Source organism: Lissotriton helveticus, chromosome 5_1 (genome assembly GCF_964261635.1).
Source record: "Lissotriton helveticus chromosome 5_1, aLisHel1.1, whole genome shotgun sequence".
NCBI classification, from domain to species: Eukaryota; Metazoa; Chordata; class Amphibia; order Caudata; family Salamandridae; genus Lissotriton; species Lissotriton helveticus.
In genome coordinates this window covers 1,449,258,349-1,449,275,709 of record NC_136065.1, presented here as the reverse complement: position 1 = coordinate 1,449,275,709, position 17,361 = coordinate 1,449,258,349, and the positions used below count along the sequence as shown (strand labels likewise).

The window sequence follows — 17,361 nt, the reverse complement described above, 5'->3', positions numbered from 1 at the left end:
CTGTTTCCTGTCGCCGCCACCAGGCCTACCCACTCAAGTCAGCTACCATTTTTCTTGGAAGACTTTGGAAAATGTGGGGTGGGTGGAAATTTGTGGACCCACACAGATTCCAGAACTTTCCACCACAGAAAAATGAGGAAAATTTGTTTTTTTTACAATTTTCTAGGTTTGCAAGGGATTCTGGGTACCAGAACTTGGTGAGAGGCAGTCAAGTCACCCCATCCTGGATTCCCCTGGGTGTCTAGTTTTCAGAAATGTATAGTTTTCCTAGGTGTCCCTCGGTGCCGGCAGAGCTAGGGTTAAAAAACTACAGCTACGCACTTTGCAAAAAAAGGGTAATTTTTCATTGTGAAAATGTGGTGTGTTCACGTTGCGTTGTGAGCGGTTTCCTGTCGTGGCCACTAAGCCTACCCACACAAGTGAGGTACCATTTTTATCGGGAGACTTAGGGTAATTCAGATTTGTAAAGCAACTGTCATTACCTTTTGACTTTTGATGCATTTCTGCCTTCCAAATGAAAGACAATGTGTAAAAAATATGTAATTTTGAAAAATTATCAATAATTCTCATGCTATTATGAGTATTCCGAATTGAGTAAATGTGTAAATGTATACTATTTCTAATCTCTATATTTTGTTCCCATTTCAGAAATACATAGGTATCGTTCAAACCAATTTTTCCATGTATACATTTTCCCAAAATAATTGCTATATACCCGGTACATAATAAAAAACCATTGCAAGTCGCTGCTCAGTTTTTGGGTCTTGGTTCGTAGGGTTCTTGGTAAACCTACAAGTTCTATATATCCCCACAACCAGTAAGGTCCTGCAGATGTAACGGTATATTGCTTTCAAAGAGTTTTCATAATTAGAAGTTACATGTGAAAACGTTGACACAAAAGGCTGTTTTTTTAACTAATTTTAAATTGTTCCTAGATTTAACTGTTAGTTTCAATAGAGAAACCTTGAAGGATCTACACAAATGACCCCTTACTGAATTCAGAATTGTCCCTACTGTTCCTAAATGTATAGATTTCCTTGATCAATTATTGCTTTCATACCCATTTCCACCATTGGAAGGAAGTTGAAAACACAAAAAATAGCAAAAAAAGGCAATGTGCCAGAAAAATGCCAAAACTGTGTACAAAATGTTGGTTTTCTTTCAAAAGGCTGCTTGTCCCCGAAAGCTGGGAAAATTTTGATTTCAGCACCACAACCCCTTTTTTATACTATTTGCAGGGGAAAAAACAGACGCTTTCATCTGTAGGCCTATTTACGCATATATCCCCAAAAAACAAAATGTAGCTGTATTTTGGCTAATTTCTGGGTCCCCTTCAGGGGAATTTACAAACTCTGGATACCTTTATAATTCCCCTTTTATTTGAAAAAACGACGCACATTTGGCATGTATACCTTATGTGGTCAAAAAGCTACAGGGGTCTAAGTATGGACTACCCAAAAAATCCAAAAAAAGGCTTAGCACAAGGGGGGAAAAGGCCTAGCAGTCAAGGGGTTCAAAAGGACTACATGTGAAAATTTGTCACCATGTCTCTTCAGCGACAAGGCTCCAAATGATATTTTCACTGAGAAGGCTTTGGAAAACCAGAGAACAGATTAAAATATTAATTCTGGTGTCTCTAGCTTGGGACTAGGTTAAAAAGAGTTCAACCTCTATTTTTAACAGGTATTAAAAGCCCAATCGATGGAGAAACTGGATTTTTCAATACATACTTAAGAAAATCATTTTTAGAAACTTAACTTTTACCTGTATGACGCTCCTGGAGGCTAATTTGTGTTTGCTCTCCAGCAGATGCCGAAACAGTGCTTGACCTCAAAGAGGTGTGAAATCTGCTCTCATAGCCGGAACAATGGCCTGAATGTGGGGAAGTGTTCTCTTCTTCTTGCAGCAGGGCCAGTTGTACTGTACCCTAGAAAGTCATTATCTTGTAATGGGCCTGCCCCGTCACCAGTAAATGTAAGGTCAGTTCAGGGGAATTAATCCATGTGTCCAAGCTGGCTTCAAACCCAGTTGGAGTAGAGCTAAACCTAGAATTGGCTTTAAGTGACCACAGAAGAGGGGATTGCTCATTTCTATGGCCAGTGCTCCAGGTAGACAAACAGGCTCTGCACAACAGAAGAAGGGTTCCCTCATTTTGGATATTGGGAGTAAGATGCTCTGTAGAATTGTTTGCAGTAGGGCAAACAAGGACTGCTGCAAAAGTAGATAGGATTGCCTCTGGAAACTTTTACCAAATTGGCTAAGGAGCAGTTGGATTCACGGCCACCCTCTAGCTAGTGCCAAACATAAATGTGGCACCCCAGGGTACCCTACTCAGAACACTTCATAGACCTACAGAAGAGGACCTGAAACCTGTGAGGAGAGCTCAAGTGCTGGACCTACTTTCACCTGCACCCAGGGATAGTTGGCTGCCCTCCTCTGTGACTACAGGGGCACAACAAGCTGAAAGAGGCCCTTTTTCCTGAAGTGCTCAAGTGACCAGTAGCAACTGGAACTAGACTAGACCCTGCTCATGACCTTAGCTGAGGTAGGTTCTGGCCCTTAAGTGCTGTCCCTAAGGTTCTGGGAATTAAGAGGAGCTGCTACACAAACTCTGAAAAGTTGGGAGGTGTCTGATTTTGATTCAATTTCATTGGATACAACTTCAGTTTTGCTCAACTGGAGGATTTTAGCTCCATAAAAAAGGGTTGCCCGAAAGGTAGAACTCTTGACCACTCGGTGGTGTAAAAAGTCTCTGCCTGATGAGAGGACTTCATCCGCTGCAATATTTGAAATTATCCTTCTCCAGTGAGACCTTTTCCAGTGGCTATGCTGCTTTGAGGGGACGTTAGCAGATATAGTCAGTAAACTTGTCCCGCTGAAGGAATTCAACTTCAATTTCGGAGACCTTAAATCTTTGACTAGGACTAACCTGCTTGGTGTATCTAACTGACGCTTTAACGCGTTCCGCCTGAAATCACATCTAGGTCCTGGTAAACCATGAGAATGGACTATCATGGGCACTTTTTTCTTGGTGCTTACCTACCCTAAAATCTTCAAAGATTATTTTCTCTGGTTCCTGTTTTTGGATTTTTTTCATTTTGGTATTGTTTTGCTTATAATAGTCTAACTTTCAAAATTGGAGTTAATTTTGTTATTGTGTTGTGTTTTTGAATGTTTAACTGCTTTGGTAGATCTAAATGATTCACATATTGTCTCCATGTTAAGCAGGTTTGCTCTGTGCCAAAGCTGCCACTTGTTTAGCTCAGGTTTAAATTATTGAAACTTAGACTGAACCTAACAGGTTAGATATTGTATTAATTGTAAAGAAGTACCATCAACCCCAGTTAAAATTGCCCTTTCTTACATCTACATTTTCAAAACTAATGAAACATAAATATGACTGCTTTTGTGCCAAGTTACCAGAAGATTAAGCGCAGGTCAAATAAAAACACACATTTCTACAATACCATACATGTCTTTAAGGAGAAGGTTTAGACCCTACACTAATATTTATCAGTGGTATTAGTGCACAGAGTAGTATAACCAGCAAAACTAGACAGGAAAGAATGGGAATCCCATGACAAAAATAGCATACTGCCTTGCAATATAGAATTTTGACAATTGTTTTGTTATATGATAACTTGATAAAGGCAAAAATATTCTGACCCCAGACATTGAGTCTTAAAGAAGTCAGTCTTAATGGGTCAGCCTATTTGAACCACTGCCTTTAATACTATTTGTAAGTGAATGCACCTTTAATCAAAAATGCCTAGGAGAATAGACATATGGGTCCTTACTAAGTAAATGACAGTAGCTATACACCTTTCTGTAAATTATATTCATAGTCTGTGGTAAATACAACCTAATAAAGATGAATGAAATACCAGCTTCCAGTAAAATCCACTCTGTCATGTTCCTGTTAGTGGTATAGTCACTTCCGGCAGCAAATACATTGCCACCAGCAGTACTTTGAATAAAACTAGCAGTTCCCATTATATAAAAGCCTACTGAGCTGCCCAAAAGTATTAACATTTTTGCACAATTGTTTTGCACTCTGAGCTGATCCTCAAATGTCTAATACCTGTAACCATTTTCTATAGTGTGAAACTTTGATTACGCGTGTTAGATAAACAAAGAGTAATGATTTATTTTTGCCTACCAGTGATTTTACCTCAGGGCTAAATTCATAGGTTGAGTCCACATACCAACAAATAGATTCTTACAATTACCTCCAAGCGTACATTTTTTTTTCACATAATTATATGCTATTTGCTGAAATTCATTGCAAAATCTAAATTCAGTAATACATTTAGAAAAATTATTTTAGCTAGCAATAATGGCATTTCTGACACTAGAGTTTGGAAAATTGTTTTGTTGCAAATCAAACAAATGGCCAATGACTGGTAAGAACTGTAAAATGATTCAACAATTGCAACAGTTTGCTTGACAAACTCTTAACATGCAATTTCCATTAAAAACATGGAATTACAGAATCCTTTGAAAGTTATGCACTATACACAGGTCAATCCATGTTTTAATAATGAATGTGGAACCAAGGCCGGATTGAGATTTTGAGGGACGAGTTACTCTGTCACTAGAGTGACAGATATCCCTTACACCAAAATATAAAACCTAGAAAACGGTCCGCCACTGCTCAATGGTACACGGCAGAGGTGAAAGCAATTAAAATTAAATGTCGACGATTGGAGCGGATGTGGCGCTCAGATTACAGTCAGAAAAACAAACTTGAATACACAAAAGTCCTACAGGAGTATAAACAAATAATTGTCCATGCTAAATCAACTTATTTTACGAATAAAATCCAAAACTCTTCTAACACCTCCAGGGAACTATTCAAAACTGTAGCTCATTTAGTAAAAAGCCCCCGAGGCACAGTCTTTAGTCCAGATCAGAACTTTGTGAATGGTATTGCCACTTTTTTTCAAACTAAAGTGCAAATAGTGTACGATGAGCTCAGCACTATGATATCAGATACAACCATTAATAATGTCGGACATTCCACAATGACCACCTCCTGCTTTTCTAGCTTTCCTCTACTAGAGAAGAAGCAAGTATGCGATCTACTCATCCAGATGAAATCCGGCTCCCCTCTTGACCCTTGCCCCCCCTATGTATTACATATGGTTCCGGAGAGTATCGCAAATGTACTGACACCCCTGCTAAATAAGATCATTAATCTAGGTGAATTCCCCAAAAGTTGGAAGATGGCCTGTTTCAGACCCATTCTCAAGAAGGATACCCTTGATCCTTCTGAACATAAGCATTACCGTCCCATATCCTGCCTGCCTCTACCAGCTAAGATCTTGGAAAAGGCCATGAATCAGGAAATTATGAGACATGTGGATGAAAAGAAGTTGTTAGATCCATCACAACACGGTTTTAGACCCCTTCATTCCACAGAATCCGCTCTCATCATGGCCACGGAAAAAATACGCAAGACTATGGACGAGGGTGGTCGAACGGCCCTGATTTTATTAGACCTTACAGCGGCCTTCGACGATGTAAACCACTCTGTCCTGCTAAAAAGATTAACTACCTTAGGATTCACCGGTACTGCTTTGGCCCTTGTCACCTCTTTTTTAGACACCCGAACTCAACAAGTGCTCTGGAATGGTTTACAATCAACCGAATTCTCCATTCCTGGTGGTGCCCCGCAGGTCTCGGCACTTTCACCTATGTTATTCAACTTATATGTTACTCCCTTAGCAGCCTTCATTAGATCTTATGGCCTGCATTTGGTGTCTTACGCCGACGACACTCAAATTGTAGTGTCAATTTCTCAATCCATCGAAGCCACGGCAGAACATTTCAGGAACTGCCTCGCTGGGGTGAAAAATTGGATGAGCCACAACTTTCTCAGATTAAACACGGATAAAACCAAAATTATAGAGTTCGGTCATAAACCGTCTATCTGGAGTGAATTATGGTGGCCTCCTGAGGCAGGGTCTTGCCCTATCCCTGTAGATAAGGTCAGGAACCTTGGTTTTCTACTAGATAAGGATCTCTCATGTAAGGCTCAGATTAATCAGGTGACATCGGCCTGCTTCTACAGTATCAAGGTGCTCAGAAAAGTCTTACCCTACATCCCGATCACGTTAAGAAAGACGGTTATGGGAGCCCTTGTAATGTCCCGGGTAGACTATTGTAACTCACTCTACCTGGGAGCAGGAGAGAAACAACTAACCAAACTGCAGGCAATTCAGAATGCAGCGGCTAGGATTCTGATGAACCTCCCCAAATGTCACCGCACGTCCAAAGCCATTCGGGAGCTTCATTGGCTCCCGGTCAGGAGCCGTATTCAATTTAAGGCTCTTTGTCTGGTACATAGGTCCTTACATGGAAAGGGACCTGATGACTTCATCAAACTTCTGCCTCGTTACGTACCATCTCGAAATCTGAGGTCAGCCAACCAGGACCTAGTGTGTCAGCCTAGAACTAGCAGAGCCCGATGGGGAGTTAAATAATTTTCCCATCAAGCGGCAAAACTATGGAACTCGCTGACCCCCCATGTCCCGCGATGAAAAATCTAAACTGAGCTTCAAGAAGGCCTTAAAAACCTGGCTCTTCACCCAGACCTAACTGCTCCATTGCATTTCTCTGTATTACAGCGCCAAGACGCCGCGGCATTCGTGCGCTTTATAAGCACTTCAGTCAGTCAGTCAGTCATTGGATATTACAGGATTTATATTTTGGTGGATTGGATATCTGTCACCATTGTGACCAAGTAACCCGTCCGCTGAAATCTAATTCAGGCTCTATGACTTCACGTTAATTTCTGGCAATTTCTGGCAAAATTAACTTAAACTGACTATGGCACAAGTTTTGACCATTTGGTATGCAGGGGAAGCCCTCATCCAATGCAAACCTGCAAAGATTTTGGTGCAAAAAATATGCCACTGTCAGATTGTAAAGGGCAATTGAATGACAATTTTATCTGCATTGTTCATAAATTGAGCGGGACGTAAAATACCCATTTGGGGAGTGAACAAACGAGCAGGACCAGAATGGGAACCCATACAGTGCATAGCGAGCGAGCGCAGCAAGTGAGCCTGACTACCACAAGGTGGTTTACGGAGATCTCCCCCTAAGATAATTTGGAAAACTATGGTGCATTTTACAACACATTTTTCATTATTGTATTAATTTTTAAAGCTTAGTAAATGATGACCTTAAAGTGCACCAGGAAATGGCAATCTTTATTGGGGCTCATCAATGATTTCTTCACTAGCACCATCCAACAGTGCCTCTCTTCTCTCCATAGCACCTCTCTCACATGTATTTCATTTGTTTCATTGCACCTTTCATACCATTCAGGGTGATGGAGCATTTTACACACCACGCACATACAGAGAAGATGAATCATACGTGTGTAGATCAGTGCCTAGAAAATTTTACATGATAAGAGCGGGACTAGAAGGTGTAAAATTCAGATGTTATCCATACTGGTAGGCATTTTTTAAGAGTCCTTAGTCTGTGGAAACACAAACTCAGAATTCAGAACGCAACACAGTGGATAGGGTTTACTTTTCTAATAATAATTTATTTCTACCCAAACAAACTCTTTTTTCGCAAGATTAGGATAAAGAAAGAATTGGAAAAAAGCATAACTTTCTAACCTAGATTAGGATAGTAATTGATGATATGCACAGTAGCAAAATGCTCTCTGTGACAAAAGCAGTAGCCCACAGAGCTATGCGCATAAAATACTGTTCTGTGATCTGCATGGTACATGTTCTTTGCAGCAGGAATATGAACCCTGTGCGCTACCTTAGATGAGTCAAATTAGCCACTAGACAAAACTCCAAACACTCTTCAGCAGTTACACTAATCACCAGAGTCTTTAGGCACTTTTATTGCTGCCTGAAGACTGCTGGATATACAAGTAACAATGCAGTGGATTTAAAGCTGCGGCACTGCTACAAAAGTGGCCCCAGGAAGAAAAGCAGCCCCAACTCTTTTAGTCTACCAGGGAAATGTCAGATGCCAGGGACAGCCAATCCAGCCATGCAAATTAGGGATGGAAATACTTTGTTCAGTCTTCTGCAATGTGATATTTTGCAAAGACGCTTCAGGCGAGGTTTGTGCTGGGGATGACACCTCTCTAAAGAAAATGCTAGTGCATTAAACCATTTTTCTTGCTACCAATCCTATTTACATTAAAAACAAGTGTTCATAATGTAAATCTGCTGTCTTAATCTGTGATGCACTCATTTGCATATTGAAATTAGTCTTGATTGTATCCATTCTGTTGAGTTTTCATGCATTTCATCAATATGTTCATTCTAATATAAAAGGAACACACCAATGCTGAGTATATTATCTATTTTAAAAAGTATCTAAAAGAAAGCTCTCAAGAATTTCCTAAGACATAAAGATGGTATTACAGTCAGCAATCACACACACACACACCCATGCACACCCACACACACACTCACCCATGCACACCCACACACACACTCTCTCTCACTCTTTCTCTCTGTCTGTCTCTCTCACTCTCTTGGAAAAACAAAAGATAAAGTGACTTTCTAGTTAGGAAACAACACCAGGTGCGACACTACATTTTCAAATAAAAAATAAACACTGAAATTCAACTTGTACCCGCCATGCATAGTATTGTCATACATGATGTAATCTCAGATGTCATATGTGATGCTATCAATCCTGTCATTGTACATGCCCAAGGTAATTTAATATGTGAGGGTATAAAGAGTGCATGGTGAGGGCTCGAGTTATAGTTACTTCAGTTAACCATAAATTGTTGATTTCAGTGTTTTTAAAAAATGTTTTAAATGTAATGTTGCAACCGGCAAAGTCACCTAACTATAAACTATCTAGATTCCCATACCACTTTAAAACATGCTGATTGTTTCCCTGCCCAGAATATAGCAATACCAGGCATGAAAAAAGTATTTCAATTACCCCATTAAGGGCAGTATAGGAAACTGCTTTGCAAAGCAGTGAATTAAAAATCAGTGGCTCCATTCACTCATTTATTATTCTATGCCATCTCTATATTTTTTCATTCATTTTGGGTGTATATAAGTACATCTGCAGCTTTTTTTTGTGCTCCGATCTGCAGGTGGGGCGCCCTAGGGCCCGGCTACCCCTTTCGGCTTCTCAGCAGGGCCCATTGTGGGTGGCGGTGGGAGATAGCTACTTTATTTTTTGGGTTATGTCTCAGTGCCCTCTAGGTCGGGAGGTAATTTTAATTACGCTGGAATAATCAAAGTAATTTTACTAACTCTGTGTTACTCTTTGAAGCAGAATTACCAATAACAATACAGTTAGCCAGCTCTGGTATCTAAGAGTAACTTAATGGGAAACATCCTACTGCAAGAGTAAATTTAGCGAGTGTCCTTGCATCCATTTAAACCTGAGGGTGCATTGAGAAAATAATGCTAAATGCTGAGAGTAAGTGGGTGAAATTCTACCTCAAGTGCATTCAATGGGCGCCAGTGACTGCGCTCATTCACTGTTCATTTTCTATTGCAATTAGTGATATTTCCTAGTGGAAAATGCATAAACAGTCAAAAAGCAGAACTACTATTTTTGCGTAATTCCAGATAATGTCACAGAATATTTTGGTAATTGCTTGTGAGTATGCTACAGAAAATTACATAAGTTAGTCTCACCTCTAGTGTCCACCAGCGCACCCAATTCTCTTTAAAATCAGTTTGGGATGCAGGGGGAACCTCAGGATAAGAACCGCCCCTGCCTTCTCCCCTCGCAGGCGCCAGTCAGTCTTTGTTTTTGTGGGTGCTTCATTGCCCACCTAGGGGCACCCACATCTCTTGAATTCATTGGGGGCTGCAGGGGACCTATGAGCCCCTATGGCCTTTGCTAGCACCCTGGCCAGCATCCATTGTATGTGATGGCTGGAGCCAGCCCCATGTATAAAATATAAGTATTTCATCTTCTCTCTTTACAATATACAAAAGGACAAGAACAAGTTAGAAGTGAAAATATGAAAATATGAAAATAAGCATTGATAAAGAAACTAAAACTTAAGTGACATAGGCCCAGATGTAGGAAGGCAAATACCGGTCGGTAACGGCCGATTTCGACTGTTACCGACCGGTATTTGCAGATGGAGATGTAGGGGCCTGAAAATGTGACAAATCGGTATATTTACCGAATCTGTAAATTTACCGATTCGGAAAATACCTTAATCGGTATATTTACCGAATCGGTAAATCTACAGGTAGGTGGCACTGTAATCAGTGCCACAGGCCCTTACCGATTCGTTATATACCACGAAATACTATTTGGTGGTAAATAACGAATTCCTGTGTACATGCAAATCTGTGCATGTACACCTGTGCCATGTGGCACACATACATGCCCTAAGGGCATGTATGTGTGCCACACAATCTGGCACACAAGCCAGATTCAAGGGTGCAACAGGGTGTCAAAGTGACACCCTGTCCCCCTTGCAAATTCGGTATTATTACCGAATCGGTATTTACCGATTCCGTAATTGACATTGATTCCTATGAGCCTCAAGGCCCATAGGAATCAATGACAATGACCGAATCGGTAATTACCGATTCGGTAATTACCAAATCCTACAAGTTCGGTAAAAAATACCGAATTTTTAACTACATCTCATTTACCAAATCTAGAATACTGAATCTGTAAAATTCGGTATTCTAGAGTCGGTAAATGAGAATTACCTACATCTAGCCCATAGTCTCTCATATGCAACGGAACTTTGTGTACTCTCTGACTCCTTCTCTTGTCTTTATCTGGTGAAGAACCCAAACAACTAGGAGAAGAATCAGCGATAAAAGAAGTAGAACTGAAGTCATTATTAACAGAATTGAAATTGGAATTAATGAGCACAACACAACTTTTATTCCAAATTCTTCCATCCTCAGTTTTAACTGCATTCTTGAAAATCTTAACAACCCTTTTCTCTTTAGTGAACTTAGACCAGGGTCGACATCCAACAGGCGCCCTAATCTTAACAACATCCCCAACATTCAAATCATTCTTCTGAACACCTTTTGTCTCATCAAAATACGTTTTCCTTCGAAAATTACTGAATCAAGGCTGTGAAGAACACCCTGTCGCCTTTTTTATAAAACAAACTTTTACAGCTAAAATGAATTTTTCTCTCTTGGAAAAAAAACTCTTAGCTATCAAGACAGCCTTTATAGAATAGAGGCATTTCCTAGTTAGAGCTCAACATTGTGTGGTTGTTCATATATATTTCACACATATCTCCAAATGCTTCAGCAAGCTGAGTGCCAAAATAGTGGACAAGACCACTTGGGATTATTTCTTTAAATCTAGTGGCCGACTCATTGTCAAGATGTTATCCAGAATCAAATAACTTTAAAACAATGGAACAGATGGAACAATGGGTCGATGTATAGAGGCATGTTAATTGGGGCAAACCTACCAGTGGACGGGTTTATGTTTAAATTCGCAAGCCAGAAATTTTTCAAAAAAATCTAACTTAAAATACTACAATCATGGACTAAGACTTGGCTTATTATTAGAAAAAGACTGGGGCTGTCTTACTACTCAAATTTTGCCCCAATTTGGGAATCCCCTGGGCTTCCACCATGTATGAGAGATAGTTTGTCATCCACACTAGAACAAGCCGGGATTTCATGATGGGGTCAACTACTGAAGGAGGGATCATTAATAACTTGGGACGAGTTATATGACCACACCGGTCCCGGACTGTCCAGATTTAAGTATATTCAACTGAATAGTTGGACGCGAGCCCAGCGCAGTAAAGACAAATATCTTGGGAAAGCAAGCTTTTTGGAACAACAGCTAGTGGAAAAACCAGGGGGAGGAAAGGAGGTAGCCTCATGGTAGTGGCAGATCCTTGAAGAAATTGATGGAGACTTTACCCTTCCAGATCAGCTATGGGGGATGGCAACTGGCCTTCACTGTGAGGAGATGTGGTTAAAATCTTTTGCTCTTCTACATAATATTGTAAAACCATGATGGTTAAGAAGAAATCATCTCTTCTCAGTGCACCGTGCATACATTACGCCACTTAAACTTTCCAAATTTCTCCCTGACAAAAAATGTAACAAATGTAATCTTATGGGAGCATCTGACGTCCATATGTTTATGGACTGTCCTGAAATAAGTCGGTTTTGGGAAGAAGCGAAGGCCACTCTAAACTCCATCCTGAATACATCACTCTCAATAACACTACCACTTATTATCTTTGGGTTGGAAGACAACATTACTGGTAAAGCAAGGTCATCTCTCTTCTACGCCATTTTGTTGGCAAGAAGGCAAATCTGCTTGCATTGGATAGAGAAAACAGCCCCTTTACACTCTGGATGGCTCACATCTCTATATGAAACATCCAAAGCAGACCTCAACAGATCATGCAGTAAACGCAACCTGGCATTTTGGGATTTGTTGTCCGAGTGGAGCTAGACTCCGGGTTTTTTTGGGGGGTTTTTTTCCCCCGGGTCCTATGATTATGCCGTAAACACTCCATGACTGGGTCTAGCCTCGATACGATATTGGTCCTACAGGTTGAAATATACCTAGATGGAGTCAGCTCAAACTCCTCAAGTTTTTTGGGATTTCTCTGCCACCCTCAAAACAACTTGAGTCCTGGCACAGGAAAGAGGGCACGAAAAGCACTTTGGCCTGGCTCCAAAGTGAAGGACTCGCTAGGTGGCTGGTATCTCCTATATTGAGGGCAAGGCAAATGAGGACGAAAAGAAAAAAAAAAAAACAATGGAACAGATTATTGCTTCCAGGGCCTTTGTCACTACCAAGACTTCAATATTTCTCAAATTAATTTGTTTGGAGACAAGTTGCATCAATCTACAAAAACTGAGACAACCGCATCACCATTCTCAGATAAAAATATAAACTGTTTCATTTTTGTTCAAGGGAAGCTGTTCATTCCCACTAGACAATCACAAAAATATATATTACATCTGTGCCATGATGCGCTAATTTTCTGGACATGGTGGCTAATGAGTAACTGAAGACCTAGGCAAAAGAAACTTTTGGTGGCAAGCCCTTAACCAGGATGTCTGAAATGTCATTTCAACATGTGAGATTTGTGCCCTAAAGACATCTCAAGTATACAAAAAAGTGATGGATGGAATGCTTGAATTAATCTCAGCCACTGTTAATTACTCGGGATGCTCGCATCCCAATCCATCATTATTTTGCACACCATACTACTTCAGTTCGCACCAGGCTATGGCTGTGGCTGTGGAGAAGTGTGGCTCACTGGTTAGAGGAGGCAGACCCTGAAGCAGAGGTCAGACCCGGGACCAGGGTTCAATTCCCGACGCGGCAGGGTCTTAAGCCCAAATATCCACGGACTCGATAATTCTCGTTTCGGTGCCTACTCAAATCACAGGTTCACACTCTGCAGCTCTGGGCATTAGCTTGCTTAATCTCCACTACGGCCCCCCCGCAGCGGGATGCCTGGCTTCCACCTTGGGGATGCCCAGTATGGGTATCTCACAGGGAAAAAAGCCAGGACGGGTTCCCAAGGCAAGCGCCGAGATGCCTACGGGTAATCGAGCGCTATATAAGAACGCATAATAATAAATAATAATAATAATATGCAAATCACTCTTGACCATGCTCCAATTTGAACAGTCCAACAAAAACTGCCAAGCGAGGTCCTCCCTGAATGGGAACACAGGTAATCCCATGCTTGTTGCCAGTGTTATGAAGAATGAAACCAAAAGGCGTAGAGTAAAAGGCAGCTTTAATATATCATATCACACCATCACATTTCCAGTCAACTGTGTCAGTGAGCTCACATAGAATCTTCAGCTTGACAGTTGGAAACAGCGTAGGTACCAGGGTGAGGTAAAGGAAGGGGAACATTGGAAAAGAAGAAACCATGGGAGAAATATTACAACCGATACATTTAGCAATCACATTAACTTTATTAGAAAGAGAGTGTGAATACTTTCTTCCTAAGCACTTCTATTTGGTAAATATTTGAAAGTTGATTATTTGTTTGGTTGGTATATGGTAGGGTGAAGGAAGGGACTGAGGTTTCTATTGATAAAGCTGAAGACGTTTCAGAGCAGGGCCTGATTGCTGCTTTGGAAAGGTTAACAACAGATAAAGGGCAGAGATCTCACATTTCAAAGTACTGCGTGATCATTCCACCAGGACCAAAGCTACTACTACTTCATTGACATGCAAAGTCCCTGTCCTAGACATTTGCCAGGCAGCTACGTGGGCATCCTTCCATTCCTTCACAAAGAACTATTGCCTGGATGGTCAAATTCACTGAGAGGGGCATTTTGCCCCTCGTCCTGCACAACTTTTTCCTTTAAATCAATCCACAGACCCACCGCCGAATAGGTATTGGTTTGCTATCTAATCAAAAGCTGTGGAATGTGCAGCTTGAAGTTTCTATCAGAACGAGTACCTTACCTGCCGTAGTGCTGTTTCTGGTAGAGAATCTAGCGGAGGGTTCTTGAGCAACTCCCCCCATCCTCCAAGTTTTGTGGTTGGACTTTAGCCATTGATAAGATCCCCAGTATAGGAATGTGCACACTGTCTACCAATGCCCCTAAGGAGTGCAAGCATGGCATCTAGGAGGCCATGGAGTAGGGTGTTCCAACATCCCAATCTGAACATACAATGGTTTGAATAGTAGTTCTGGAACCACTTTCTGGAAGAAACTGCTTCACTTAATTTAAAAGAGAGCTGTTACTATGAAATCTTACATGAACAGATGGAAATGGATTATCATGTTCCTGTAACCCTCAGGTCCTAAACTGAGTTGCCAGTCTGTCCCAAATGCCATTTCTCAATGTGTCCTTTTGCTATACTTGTGTGACCTTATAACCACTTATTGCTGAAACGTTCACCTATGACTCTTATGAATCCTCTCATGTACCTCTTGTAAATGTTGTCACATAACAGGTAAAGCACTCTTATAATTTGGGTCTAGATACCGCTATACAAAACTCAAAACAATAATAATAATAATACAGTGTCTCAGGAATGGCGGATGCTGTGGGTGTTATCAAGTTGGTTGTATTATAGTGCCAACAAAAACAGAAATTCACTGAAAATAATGTAGTAAAGGCCCTCAGCCTCAACATGAGCGCCGGGTTAGTCTGCTCCAACAATCCTGAAGCTGTTAACAGCATGAGAGCAGCTCCAGAATTGGTTGGATTTGCATGCAGTAAGTTAACCACATTCCTTTCCTACTTGCTGTCGAGAGGAGAAAGGCAATACTTAATATAATAATAATACAAAGGCCGACTTAGTGAGGTCCTTTGGGTTCACCCCGGTGTCATACGCCGACGACACCCAACTTCAGTTCCCTTTTAAAACCTTTACACCTGCTCTAAAAAAACTCTTTTGCAGATGGAATGAGGGCAGTATCAGAGTCGATGGCCAAGAACTGCCTTCAATGTAATGTTGGCAAAACAGAAGTACTACTGTTCGGGGAGGCGGTGAAACTGTGGTCTGATGAGTGGTGGCCCCTAGAACAGGGACCCGTTCCCATCCCGAAACAGACCGTGAAAAACTTGGGAGTGCTATTCGACCAAGCCCTTACATTTAAAGATCACGTCAACCAAGTTGCCGGTACATGTTTCAGGGCCATTGGACTGTTGAGAAGGGTGTTTCCATACCTACCAGACAGACATAGAAAGACCTTAGTCCAGGCATTAGTCATCAGCAGATTGACTACTGCAATGGCCTTCTTTTATCAGCTAACGAAGGCCAATTTAACAAACTGCAAGTAGTCCAAAACACGGCGGCAAGGCTAGTCCTAAATGCTCCACCCAGAACTCCCTCCCGCCCTCTACTAGCTGAACTACACTGGCTTCCAGTGCGGCAACGCACTAAATTTAAAATCCTTTGCTCCATCCACAAATGTCTGACAGGTACGGGGCCTAAATACCTAACAAAAGCCTTCCAACCCTATGTCCCTGGGCGCTCATTACGTTCTAGCAACCTCCAGCTATTACAGGTACCCAGAATTAAAAAATCTAGGCAGGGAGGCCGTGCCCTAGCACACACTGGACCTGTTCTCTGGAACTCTCTCCCTCAGACACTAAAACATATCACCAACCACCTTTCCTTCCGAAAAACCCTCAAAACCTATCTTTTTACTAGTAGTTAAAACACACATCTCCCACTCAGTCACTCTCGAGCACGAATCTGCATAATCAATGTTCCCTCAACAGGCAAAAGCGCGGAGATACCCCTTCGGGGGTCTATTCAGGCGCTATACAAGAACATAAATAAATAAATATTAAATAATATCGGTGAGTTTTACAGCGCGCCATGCCGCACCAATTTTTAGAGTTGCAGCCGCCCCTGGTTGTTTTCCTCTCAAGCAGCTAAGCACTCGAATCTTAAACTGGTCTCTATTCGAGCTCTATCTGGTCATCTGCAATCTTGTGAATCCTTAAAAATGTGGCTGATTGCTCTCATTTGTAAATATACACAGCGGCCGGACAGTCACTCTCTGGGGTTATAGTTGCGCTGTTTAACTTTTTACATAGACATATTGTGCGGTCATACTTAACATGCTTATGTACAATACAGTTACCTCATGTGTGCCAGTGAATGGCTCTTAAAATGTATAATTAATGTTTGCTACAATGGACTACAGCTTTAATTTTCTTCTTGCTTTTCTCACTACAGGGAAACGAATTTGTATTGGAGAAGGGATGGCCAGGAACGAACTGTTCATATACATCACCTCGGTCCTTCAGAACTTCAAACTTACGTTTTCTTGTGATCCGAAAGAAATTGACATCAAGCCAAGGCTGAGTGGTTTGATAGGCATCCCAGTAAATTATAAGGTTCTAGCAATTCTCCGCTAGGGAAGGTGGCGGCGGCTGAACCTCAAGACGGAGGACCAGAGGAAGAGCATTTAGACTCCTAAGAAATTCCGACACCAACTATCCTATAAAACAATGTATTACTACATGTTTATGTCCAGTGTATTTAGGGTACTCTTTATTTACTGATTCAGTTATTCTTGAATAATAACTACTTGCATATCAGAGGTTTAATTAATATTCTTCATAGCAGTTATTTTTAAAAAACTCATTCTGTGGGGCAATCATGTTAAAGAAAATTATGTTTATGACTTATTATATTATTTCACTAACATAAATGTAATATGTCACTTTCATACAAGATGCTGTAAACAAAGGAAAATCATACACACACTTAAAATAATTGAGAAATACAAATATAAAGATTCGTGATGCTTATACATCATTGGTGATTGGAGCTGATTATTGTCTAAAACAAAGCTAAACACGGTGACAGCTGAATGTCCAGTATCAGCTCATTCTCAAATGTAGAGGTCAGAAGATTAAAGAAATAAGTTGTTCGAGG

At 41.0% G+C, this 17,361-nt stretch overlaps 1 protein-coding gene across 1 annotated transcript in view; it reads left to right on the top strand.

The window, feature by feature from the left end:
* The window catches only part of LOC144755474 (cytochrome P450 2G1-like), a 662,651-nt gene extending 645,757 nt beyond the window's left edge, over nucleotides 1-16,894 (top strand). The window contains exon 9 of the mRNA XM_078644447.1: nucleotides 16,657-16,894. Within this exon, the coding sequence (XP_078500573.1) occupies nucleotides 16,657-16,838 (182 nt within the window). The 3' untranslated portion in view covers nucleotides 16,839-16,894. The remainder of the gene's footprint in view (nucleotides 1-16,656) is intronic.
* Nucleotides 16,895-17,361: the final 467 nt, after the last annotated feature.